The following is a 12,601-nucleotide window of genomic DNA, read 5'->3' on the forward strand; positions in this document are numbered from 1 at the left end:
TTTTATATATATATATATATATATATATATATATATATATATATATATATATATATATATATATATATATATATATATATATATATATATATATATATATATATATATATATATATATATATATATATATATATATATATATATACACATACATATATACACACACACACACACACACACACACACACACATATTAAACCACCGCCCGCCCACCTCTGGAATTGTTTTGCTTTTGGACCATAGCAAAACACTTTCAGAGGTGGATGGGCGATGTTTTTTTTTTTTCTCTTCCGTGAAGTGAACATCTTAAGGCTACTTTACACACTGCGATATCGGTCCCGATATCGCTAGTGTGGGTACCCGCCCCCATCTGTTGCGCGACACGGGCATATCGCTGCCCGTGCCGCACAACATCGCCCACAGCCGTCACACATACTTACCTGTCCGGCGACGTCGCTGTGACCGGCGAACCGCCTCCTTTCTAAGGGGGTGGTCCGTGTGGCGTCACAGCGACGTCCCTGAAACGTCACTGAACCGCCGCCCAATAGCAGCGGAGGGGCGGAGATGAGCGGGACGTAACATCCCGCCCACCTCCTTCCTTCCGCATAGCGGCCGGGAGGCAGGTAAGGGGAGCTTCCTCGTTCCTGCGGCGTCACACGCAGCGATGTGTGCTGCCGCGGAACGAGGAACAACCTCGTTACTGCTGCAGTAACGAGATTTGAGAATGGACCCCCGTGTCGCCGATTAGCGATTTTGCACGTTTTTGCAACGATGCAAAATCGCTTATCGGTGTCACACCCAACGGCATCGCTAATGCGGCCGGATGTGCGTCACGAATTCCGTGACCCCAACGACTCCGCATTAGCGATGTCGTAGCGTGTAAAGCCCGCTTTAGAATGCTGAATGTAAGCCACACACTTCCCGTAGCGCACACAATGCTGCACATCACTTAGACACAAGCACAGAGCAATACACACCAGGGTGATTTTTACACCATTTTCCGAACCCGAACCTAGATTCTCGAGCTTAAGGTTCGCTGATCTCTACTTCTAAACTAAAACTAGCACCTTAAGCAGCGCCTGTGCAGACATATTCCCAGCTCGCGCAGGCGCACTTCGCTATGCCCTATTGCGGGTAGAGCTGAAGAAAACATAGGTGCTCCTGCACGAACCGGCAAGCTCTCTGAGCAGGAGAGATATTTTGCCTGGCGATGTGGATGACGTCACCCGCTTCATCCACATCGTCTGGCAAAATCTCACGCCAGTGCAGAGACCTCGCCGGTCTGTGCAGCCACATCTATGTTTTCAGTGCTGCCTGCAACAGGGCAGAGAACAGAAGACAATAGAAGTTGGGAATTGAGATTTGATGTTATTTGTATACTGACGGTCCTGAGGAAGGGAGCAGGTGCTCCTGAAACGCGTAGACCTGGATGATAATAAAGTGACATTGGTCTGACTATCTGAACTGGTGATCCTTTGGCGCGGCATCAAACACCAACTTCTATTGTCTTCTGTTATCTGCCATTGGGTGGCTGCAGCCGTGGATCGTTTAATCTTGCTGATATAGTGGTTGTGACTCTCACAACCACATCTGGTGAGTAGTATTGCTCCCCCCTCCCCTCCCTACATTTTGTCGGGTAAGACCCTATTGGCGCTTGTTTGTCCACAGCTTTCTTGTGCAACAGGGCAGAGGGAAGTGCACCTGCGCCAGCCGGGAACATGGAGATTTTTCCCACCTACATGGATTGTTTCCGAGATGTCACCCTAGTCCATCAGCACATGAGGAGGGCGAAAAAGTGACAGGAGGCGCAGATTAAGATGCCCATCGGTCCCGCACCAGAAACATTACATACAGGGCGGGAGATTTTATGAAGGTATTTTTGGGGGCTACAGGGGTGGTCAGGCGGTAATGTGCACACCTTTATAGAATGCAGCACAGGCGCTGCTTAAGGAGCTAGTTTTAGTTTAGAAGGCCAAAATCTGGTGACCGCTTCCCCTTAAAAAGCTGCAAAACAGGTTGGATGATAATAATAATAATAATAATAATAATAATAAAAAAAACCCATTTATTTTGATGAAGAACATTTTGAACCGCTTGGGCCATTCTGAAGAAAAATTTGGTGCAAAAACAAATGTCAACGATAAACTCAAGACCAACCCCCCCACAACCAAAAAAATATAGATTATGAACTCTGGCTTAATACACTGTTTTTGATTGCCCCAATATATTCACATGCTCATACCTTCAGTCATTGCTTTTGTGATGATGCCTAGAAAAAGAAAAGAAAAAAAAAAAAAAAGTTAGTTATTACATTACACAATTCATCGAGTTCCTTTATAATTAATGGTTGCTGTAGGGGATGAGGCTGTAGCACTATTTGACAAGCATCTCCCAACTGTCAATTAGTTGGGGGTTTTATTATGTGAATAATTGTGCTTATAATTTAAAAGTGAGATCACACAATGCATCGGTCTGCTTGTACACGAAACTCTGCTCACTGCGATGCCCAATGGTTCCTTGATTTGGTTTAAAAGTCTGTCACTGGGAACGACAGAGGAGCTTCTACTACTTAAAAGTAGATGCCGGACAGTGTGGCCCAGTTGCTACATGATTTTGAAACAATTTTGCAGCAATTAGTTATAGTGACATGACCGTTTTGGTCGCATATGGTCAATTTTGGCAGATGCTTATCCAACAATGCAATAACATCAGGGAGGTGTCAGACTGGCTCCAAATTTATATTGTAGCAGAACAATGACCCCAAACAAACAGTCAATATCATTAAGAAAAATGTTCATGGTAAAGAAAAAACAAAAAGTCCTGTAAGTGAAGATTGGCCCCCCACAGAGCCCTGATATCAGCATCAAGTCTGTGTGGGATTACATGAAGAGCCAGAAGTTCACAAGTTTACATGCATTGCACACATCTGCGGTTAGGTCTCCAAGATGTTTGGAACAACTTTACTGCCAAGCGCCTTCAAAAACAGTGCACCTAGAAGAATGGCTGCTGATCGGAAGGTAAAAGGCAGTCACACAAAATATTGATTGGCAAGACAAAATAATCACTGATCTCAGGGATACCAGCCTGAGAAAACACTGCTGGCAGCCAGCAAAGGCACTCAACACCGAGAAATCCTAGGTGCATTGCCCCCTGGGAAGTATGCAATGCAAAAAAAAAAAAAAAAAAAAAAGGTCCATGGAGCCTCTATTAGGAGTCTTGACACGGAAAGTAGCCAGATATCCCTCCGGGAAGGACCTAACCTTGGCTAGGTTCTTCCCGGAGGAATATCTGGCTATTTTCCATGTTGAGACTCCTAACAGAGGCTCCACGGACCTTTTTTGCTTAAAATATTGATTGACATTTCTCTCATTCATTCTGCATTTTGTTAGTTGATAAAAAAAAAAAGAAATTATTAACACTTATTTTTTTAGCCTCCTCACTTTGCAGCATTTTTTTTCACTCACATGTCTAAAACTTTTGCACAGTACTGTATATTATATATATACACACACATACATTTTTTTTTTTTTTTACAGATCCCAAGTCTTTTAATAACAGTAATAGAATTAAAATACAATCCAAAGAGGGGAATTGCAGGAATACAATGGAGAAAGAAGATCGCTTAGGAACGACCGCAAGCAATATTCAAAGTAGGAGCACATTCTGTAAAGTGACAGGCTTGATTACCAGCCAGTTGCCATCATGTTAAAATGCAGATGAGAATAATAGCAGTGCTCGATATCACGCCTGGCTAAACTTCTCTGTAATGAATACATTTTTCAAGACTCAGATTCCAATGTGGAATAAAATGGCATCATCGTCAAGGCCTTACCCTGCAAAATGTGAATGATTCATTGTACGAATCTTGCAAGATCTATGACCACAGTTGTTTCAGGGACAGGCTGGAAGTTTTATGGGCTCAAATGGTCATGGAAATGTAAGGGGGGGGGGTGAAGAATTACAATCTGGAACAGAAGACTATAAAAGTCCATGGTTAAAGCTTTCTCATGAGCCAGATCAGACACCCCCATACTTTGCACTGACGAGGGGCAAGCACCCCGAAACACCGTGTCTGCAAATTGGGATTCTGATCTGGCTTATATATCCTGAGTCATATTGCAAAGGATTGTCGAAAATCCACTTGTGACTTTTAGGATCGCTACTTCCAATAGGTGGCGCTGTGCTAGAGTTTGTCTCCTTTACTGGAGAGACAATTTGAACATGGTTAAAGTTAACACGTCGCACAGTTTTAGGTTAACTGTTGAGAAACTTAATTTCAGTAGATGAAGCAGATTTCATAGAAAAAATGGCTCCACCGCAGTATTTCACTGACAGCTGACACATGCTGCCCGACCCACAGACAGAATTAGTGAGACATTGGCTGTATGACCGCAGCCACATGTTTCACTCTGAAACACTGCGGTATTTCCGGGGGAAAAACATACCTTAAAAGCAGGCCGGGATCGAGCTGAGCTGGAAAATAGTTGTGACAGGCAGGGCAATGGCGGCTTCGCCTCTTCCCTTGGAGTAACGGGTCTGTCACTATTAAAAGTATGCATGGAGAGAGCTGTGAACCCGGACAGCGGGCAGGGACAAGGTGCGTGGACCCGCCTGACTGACTAGTCTTCGGCACTACGCTTTGTGGTTTTCATAGTATGTTTTTCTCTCAAGTACTGCAGGACTTCAGAGTCAAACAAACCCGGATGAGATCATCTGATACTTGCTGCCCACAGATCAGGTATCCGCTGTCAAGTGTCCTTTAAACTAATTAAAGAAGTTGTCCGAAAAACTCCCAAAAATTTTTTTTAAGCTAATCTGTGCTGTATTGTCATCTAAAACATTGCTACATTATTTTTTTTTTTTCTGTTCCTCTTGAATTTTCACTTTTTTCTCTGCAGACACTTTACCGTATTTACCTGCAGCTCAACCAAACATGACTTTTTCCTTTCCTTGTTTGCCAAACCTCACAGTCAGAGCTGACAACGCCTGGCCTCACTGTCCAGCCCCGCCCCCTGCACACTCATTGGCTGTCAGTATTCTGCTCAGAACAGATGGCTCCAGCATTGGAAATACAGAGCAGTGATACTACCGCTCATCTGTGACAGCACATCACATCCACCGCACATATAATTTAGTAATGTGCCCAGCCTTGTCCCCACAATATAGTAATGTGCCCCATCCTTGTGCCCATCCTATAGTAATGTCCCTTTTCCTGGTCCTCTTCTTGAAGCAATGCTCCATTTAGTAGTGTCCCCTATTTTACCATTCTTCACACACACGCAAAAGAAAAAAACAGACACATTTTTCTCACCTGTCCTCGTTCCCTCGGTGGCCTGTTTCCTGCTTCTTAAACGCTGCCGGTGCAGGGGCCGCCACTGACAACACCTTATATCAGAGGACAGATTCCCGGGCACTGCGCAGGGACGAGTTCTCCGCACAGCTTCTCCAGTGAACAGCTGCGGCCTCTGACTGGCTGGCGGCTGATCATTGCAGAAGCTGTATACAGAGCTGGTCCCTGCGCAGCGCAAGGAAATCTGTCCTCTGATATAAAGCTGTCAGCGGCTGCTCCTGCACAGGCAGCGATCAGCAAGGGGTCTGTGGGCCTGCGCCACAAGCAGCATCAGGGGCCGCCGCTGACAGTGCTTTATATCACAGGACAGATTTCCAGGCACTGAACAGGGACGAGCGTACAGCTTCTCCAGTGATCAGCTGCTATGGCCAGCAGCTTGATCACTGCAGTACCTGTATACAGAGTTCACATCTGCGCAGCGCCCAGGAATCGGTCATCTGATATAAAGCAGCGACTGTGTGGCCCTAGCACAGGCAGCAATCAGCAAGAGGTCTGCGGGCCTGCACGCAGCAAGCAGCATCAGGGGCCGCATGTGGCCTATGGACAGAGTCTTTGAGACCACTGCACTATGGGATATGTGGGAGGGTGGCGGGGACTCCACACTGTAACCGCCCATCAGCACGGCAACATGAAGTCTGCTGTGTTGCCAGTCAACAAGGACCTGCCCCTGCCGATGTGATGTCACAAGAAGCAGCAAAATCACAGTATGAGAGGTCACATGACCGCTCAGAGCCGGGGGAGAGGGGCTGATAGCAGGGCAGGTAGGTAGCTGCTATCTACTTACCTGCCCCTGTGGAGCCCAATAGTGAAGTGACAAAAAAAAAAAAAGCAAAATAAGCCAGATAACCCCTTGAATAACAATCCAGAGCAGCCATATCACAAGTCTCATGCCCGCTACTGAAGCTCCAGAGCAGGGAGGCTCAACCGCTTCCATGAACAGACTGAACCATTTTCAAGGACAGCAACAGAACAAACGGAAAAACTGTCATCAGGTCACTGCCAGCTAACCTAAGGGCAGCACAATATAGAGGCAGACACCCCGACTACTGGGCTGCTAGCTGCAGATTCATTCAAAAGAAAGAAAGAAAAAAAAAAAACAACAAAAACATTAGCAGATCATTAGAGGACTAGTTAACCTACTGCCTTGCTGTTCTCCTCATTCATGGGCGCTGTATAACCCCGCCACCACAACTGATTGGCAACTTTTGCCTGTGCACAGTGTACACACACTGCTGCCAATCAGTGGTGTGGATGGGGTTATACAGAGCTCAGCATTCAGAGAACTGCTATATCTGCTGCAGATAAAACAGTGATTCAGTAAAAAATACACTACACAGTCCATTGAGTGACATTGCTGGAATCAGGGTCTCTTTTCCTACAATATGCTGCTCTTAGATGGTTAGCAGAAACCTGGTACAGCCATTGTGAAAGTTGATCCCATTAATGATAGGCAAGAATCCTGAGAGTGGCGTTAAAACATATTAGTATAAAAATAACTTGGGATAATGAACAACCCCTTCTCCCTTGTTTATATTCTAGAAAGAAGGACATGCACACTACATGCACACGCCTCTTCAGTTTAGGGGAATATAGCAAAATCATTTCATTACTATTACTATAAATAAAAAAAACAAAAAAAACAAAAACACATTGTGAGGTAAATCCGGAGATATGACGATAAATCATGATATTCAAATATGTCAGGAAGCCCTCTCCTGGTGTCACCCCCCCTTTCCTTCACACAACTGGTTTAGCAACAAATCCCATGGCCATCTCCTGTGAAATGGAGATGAGGTGGTGTGGGAACAATGGACACAGGATGACTCCCTGCCGTCACCCTGTAACAAGAGTTGTATCTCATTAGCAAGGCTATGGAACTAGCTAGACAGAACGACTCCAGTAAAAAATGGTTCATATCTCGCAAGCCATATTTCCGATAAATACGGCAACCATAAAAATGGTGTCTCCGCATGCGGACGATGCCGGCACACCCTTTTTATGGGAGCAGGACATTGGGAAATGCCCCAGGCGTGATATCAGCCAATGTGGAACTAGTAGACAAGTCATGAAACCTCTCATTCTGTAGCTAAATTCATAACTGTCACAATGAGAGCATTGGCGTCCGCCTACGACGCTCCCAGGCAAAGTTATGGCCCATATTCCATGTTGGGATATTGTCCATAACTCAAGCCAGGGGTGGAGCAGTGTTCCCTGTGAGGTCACGAAGGTAGGAGGGGACCTGGATCTGCCCAGGTTGATAACCCTACTTCGGCCATTTTCCAGTGTTCTTTTCGCTGGGGGCACGTGTAGGAAACATCTGTGGGAAGGATCCTAGAAACCTGGGTACAGCGCCCCCCTGTGGCCAGACGCAACAAGGTAACTGCTGGAACTGTGTATGCCTGTTTGTAACCCATGCTTTGACTGTAACTGTACTCTGACATATGTATATTCTGTAGATTCCCTATTGTATATATTGTAGTTTCTAGTGTGCTTTAGGCTGATTAAATTATATAATTAATCTTGGGCTGTTCTGTTATCTCGATCTTGAATCCCACGCCTGTGTGTTCGGCTAATAGTTACCGTAAATCGGTTGGTGGCAGCGAATTGTGCCAAGGATTATTGTGGGGAGGCCAGTGAGATTCGGGGAGATTTTATATATTCCGCCCGCGGAGGTCGGGGGAATATATACCTTACTCTCACCGGGGACCCTTCAATAATCGGCATAAGTAGTATAGCGGCCTCCTTGCTTATGGTCGGGCAATTCCATAATTGGCCTGACTATAAGAGGGGCGCTAGAGAGCGCGTCACGTGCTCTGTCTGTCGGTCGGGAGGTATAAAGGAGGGGTGACCCCCACTTGTTACCCCCCGATTGTGACGTACTGGTAGCCAGCGCGGGGGATTTCTGAGTGACCCCCCCGGGGGTCTGTGACATATTGGTGGCATAGCGGTGGGATCGAGATAATAGTGTGTGTGAGTGTGAGACCCATACTCCCAGACACTAAAGACTGCCTGCAGCAGCTGTGGCTGCTGGGGTCTTCAGACTAGCTCAACACTAGAGTGTCAGAGTGCAGATACTGTAAGGTGTGTGGAGGCATCAGGTGTCAGTTCTGTGTCAGTGACCAAAAGTCTGCAAGAATGGCTGATGGCACCAGGAGCAGAGCTATGCAACTGGCCAATGCTAAGGCAGGAGCCGAAGAGAGGGAGGACGGTGCTGTGGACAGCAATGAGGAGGTTGCCCACGAGTCCTCCAGGAGCTCGACGCCAGAAAACCGTTCTGCCGAGGACATTGCGCAACCTGGCACTGCTGGACAAGATGAGGAGGAGCTCACCCAAGGTTCCTCAACGAGCCAGATGCCAGCCCTCCGCTCTGAAAGGGACAGTGAATCGCCTAGCTCTGCAGCGTGCCGCAGATCACCACGTGCCATTCCACCGAGCCTGGGAGGCTCGGATAGCCTTCTTCAAATGGCTATGGCCCTTCTCCAGGCTGGAGACCAGAAGGGCTACAAGGAACTCCTGGCAGAGCGCAGGGCAGAGCGGCAGGCAGCGCGTGACGCTGAGGCTGCGGAGCGGCACGCAGAGCGTGAGGCTGCGGAGCGAGAGCGGCAGGCAGCGCGTGAAGAGCGAGAGCGAGAGCGACAGGCAGACCGTGACTACCAGCTGCAGCTAGCTCAGCTCCGGCCCTCATCAGCCACATGTGACCTTCAAAACACCAAACTTCCAAAGGTCCGTGTTGAGGACTTCCCAGTGCTGGAGAAGGATGGAGACTTGGACTCTTTCCTGACTGCTTTTGAACGGACTTGCTTGCAGCACCATCTGAACAAGGACCAGTGGGCCAAATACCTGACCCCCCGTTTAAGGGGTAAGGCCCTGGATGTCCTTGGGGACTTGCCTGCTGAGGCAGATCAGGGCTACGACACCATCAAGCGGGCCCTGATCCAACAGTACAACCTCACCCCGGAGTCCTACCGCAAGAAGTTCCGGAGCCTACAGAAGGGACCAAAGGACTCCTGGGCTGACCACAGGCGGGCACTTGCCCGAGCTGCCGACCACTGGACCCAAGGCCTGCAGCTTTCCACCGGACCGGAGATCCTGGACTTGTTCATCACGGAGCAACTCTTGTGGAACTGCCCTGAGGATCTCCGCCAGTTCATCCGAGACCAGAAGCCAAAGGGGTCCACGGCTACAGCTGCCCTTGCCGATGACTACACCAACAACCGGGCCCCTGAGGCCAGGAGAGCGGCCACCAGCAGCACCTGGAGAGGGGGTAAGATGAATTCTGCGACTGCCCCACCTGCCCCTAGACTGCAGGGGGTGTCCCCCTCAACTCCCCTCTCCAGGCCCGTGGCGGAACCAAGACGGTGCCACCAGTGCAACCTACCTGGACACTTCAAGGCCATGTGCCCTCAGCGTCCCAAGGCCCCGGCTCCGTCCCCGTCCCAAGGGCCGCCCAAGGTGTATTGTGTGGGTGGGGGTGGTGGTAGGTCCCTGGACAGCTTCCAACCTGTCACCGTCGGCCGGTCTGTGACCATAGGACTGCGAGACAGCGCCTCGGAGGTGACTCTGGTGCGGCCTGAGATGGTGTCCCCCCAAGACTTGATCCCTGGAAAAACCCTCGCTGTCTCCGGGATTGGAGGCACTGACCCGGCGCTGCCTGTTGCTGACATTTATGTGGACTGGGGCGCAGGGCGAGGGGTGAGGGAGGTGGGGGTAACTGATCGGATCCCCGCAAACGTGCTACTTGGGACAGATTTGGGGCAGATAACCTCCCAGTTTGGGCCCCAACCAAGGGCTGAACCTTCAGCCCGTACTGACATGCCTCCGGACAATGTTAATGTGTTATCTATGAATGATGTAAGGGAGGAGGGAGTGAACTCTGATATTTCTGCTTGCACAGACACCATAGACACACACACAGCTGCAGCTGTGACAGGGGAGGGGGTCAGAGAAAGGTGTGACAATGCCTCTACAAGTAATCAGCCTGTGAGCTGGGATCTGTTGCCCTCTGCAGGGATAAGCAGAGAGCAGGGTGCTGCAGGGGGAGGACCAGTGTGTGGGGTGGGGGCTACCACAGCAAATGTGGGGTCCCCAGAGATTTCACAGCGGGGTTCTGTTGCTGCAGGAGGGGAACAGGCAGGTGAGATTGGGGCCGGTCCAGGAGCGGAAGTGCTCCCAGGTAAGATCTCGGTGCATGGTTCCCCCACAACCGGGGTGTCAGGAAGCCAGGTAGGTCTGCCTGAACCGGCGACTTGGTCAGAAACGGAGGAGGAGCAGGCACGACCCACGGTCGCAGCGGCTGTGGCCGCTGTCACCCGCAGTGGGAGTGCTGGAAGCCAAGGGGCCTCCCGGAGGTCCGATAGCTCTTCCCCTTCTGACCAAGTGGCAGCCGAGTCAGGTGGAGGCCAGGACACAGGTCCCGGGGTACTGACTGAAGATGTGACAGTCTCGTCGATTCTGGCCACATCTAGTCAGGGGTTTCAGGCAGCGTTAGAAGCTGACGACAGCCTGAAAGCTCTTAAGGAGCAGGCGGCACAGCCTCCCTCGGACTCGGACCCGGAGCGAGTGGTCTGGGACCAAGGACGGCTGTACCGGGCCACGGTCCAGCAGGGTTCACCGGAGGCGTGGCCCAGGGACCGACAGTTGGTGGTACCCTATCCGTTCCGGGCGGAGTTGTTGCGGATCGCACATGAGATTCCGATGGCCGGACACCTAGGGATCGCTAAGACCAAGGCCAGGTTAAACCAGCATTTCTACTGGCCAAAAATGGGGGCCGATGTGGCTGCCTACTGCCGTTCGTGTGAAACCTGTCAGAGAGTGGGGAAGGCGGGGCCACACCCCAAAGCCCCACTAGTATCTCTGCCAATCATCGATGAGCCTTTCAGGAGGGTGGCTGTGGATCTGGTCGGCCCGCTGGCCATCCCCAGCAGCTCCGGGAAACGCTTCATACTGACGGTAGTGGACTATGCCACCCGGTACCCAGAAGCAGTGGCCTTGTCGTCCATTCGGGCTGACAAGGTGGCCACCGCATTGCTGGAGATTTTCTCCCGAGTGGGTTTTCCCCAGGAAATGCTCACTGACCGGGGGACCCAATTCATGTCCCAGCTGATGGAGGCCCTCTGTAAGCAAGTCCAGGTGCGACATCTGGTGGCCAGCCCGTACCATCCACAGACTAATGGCCTGTGCGAGCGGTTCAATGGCACCTTAAAGCAGATGCTTAAGATGTTGGTCGACTCCCATGGGCGTGACTGGGAGCGGTATCTCCCACACCTGTTATTTGCTTACCGGGAGGTTCCACAGGCCTCAACAGGATTCTCACCGTTTGAGCTCCTGTACGGGCGACGTGTGCGGGGCCCCCTGGCTCTGGTGAAAGAGGCTTGGGAAGGGGATTTGGCCACCCCTGGAGTGTCGGTTATCGAGTATGTCATGCGCTTCCGGGACAAAATGCAGGCCTTGACGCAACTGGTACACGACAATATGGCTCAAGCCCAGGCCGATCAGAAGCGTTGGTACGACCAGAACGCTTGTGAGAGGACCTACCAAGTGGGTCAAAAGGTGTGGGTACTGGTCCCCGTACCACAGGACAAGCTTCAGGCAGCCTGGGAAGGCCCATACCTCGTGTACCAGCAGCTCAACCCTGTAACGTACCTGGTCACCCTGGACCCTGCCCGTGGAAGGCGGAAGCCCTTCCATGTGAACATGATGAAGGCACATCATGAGCGGGAGGCATGTGCGCTCCCCGTGTGCAACCTGCCCGAGGAGGGAGAAGTGGAAACCCTCTTGGATATGCTAGCCCAGGTTAGGGCAGGCGGATCCATTGAGGATGTGGAGGTTGGGCACCAGCTCTTGGAGGACCAACGGTCCCAGCTGTGGGCCACCCTACACCCCTTCCGGGGGTTGTTTACCAACCAGCCCGGAAGGACTGACTTGGCTGTCCATCACGTGGACACTGGGGATCATCCCCCGATCCGGCGTTCAGCATATCGGGTCTCCCTGGAGGTGCAGCAACACAGGCGCCAGGAGATTGACGAGATGCTGAAGCTGGGGGTGATCCAGGCATCCAACAGCGCTTGGGCCTCGCCTGTAGTCCTCGTCCCTAAGAAGGACCGAACCACTCGGTTCTGCGTGGACTACAGGGGGCTCAATGCGGTCACGGTCGCCGATGCGTACCCAATGCCACGCATCGATGACCTGCTCGATCAGTTGGCCGGGGCTCAGTACCTGACCATCATGGATCTGAGCCGGGGATATTGGCAG

The 12,601-nt window shown here is 50.5% G+C and overlaps 1 protein-coding gene across 2 annotated transcripts in view; it reads right to left on the minus strand.

The window, feature by feature from the left end:
* ADARB1 (adenosine deaminase RNA specific B1) overlaps positions 1–12,601 on the minus strand; it is a 156,717-nt gene that overhangs the window by 44,666 nt on the left and 99,450 nt on the right. For both annotated transcript variants that reach the window (XM_075317572.1, XM_075317571.1), the window contains one exon: positions 2,243–2,269. In XM_075317572.1, the coding sequence (XP_075173687.1) occupies positions 2,243–2,252 (10 nt within the window). In that variant the 5' untranslated portion in view covers positions 2,253–2,269. The remainder of the gene's footprint in view (positions 1–2,242; positions 2,270–12,601) is intronic.

This window comes from Anomaloglossus baeobatrachus, chromosome 7, assembly GCF_048569485.1.
Source record: "Anomaloglossus baeobatrachus isolate aAnoBae1 chromosome 7, aAnoBae1.hap1, whole genome shotgun sequence".
NCBI lineage: Eukaryota > Metazoa > Chordata > Amphibia > Anura > Aromobatidae > Anomaloglossus > Anomaloglossus baeobatrachus.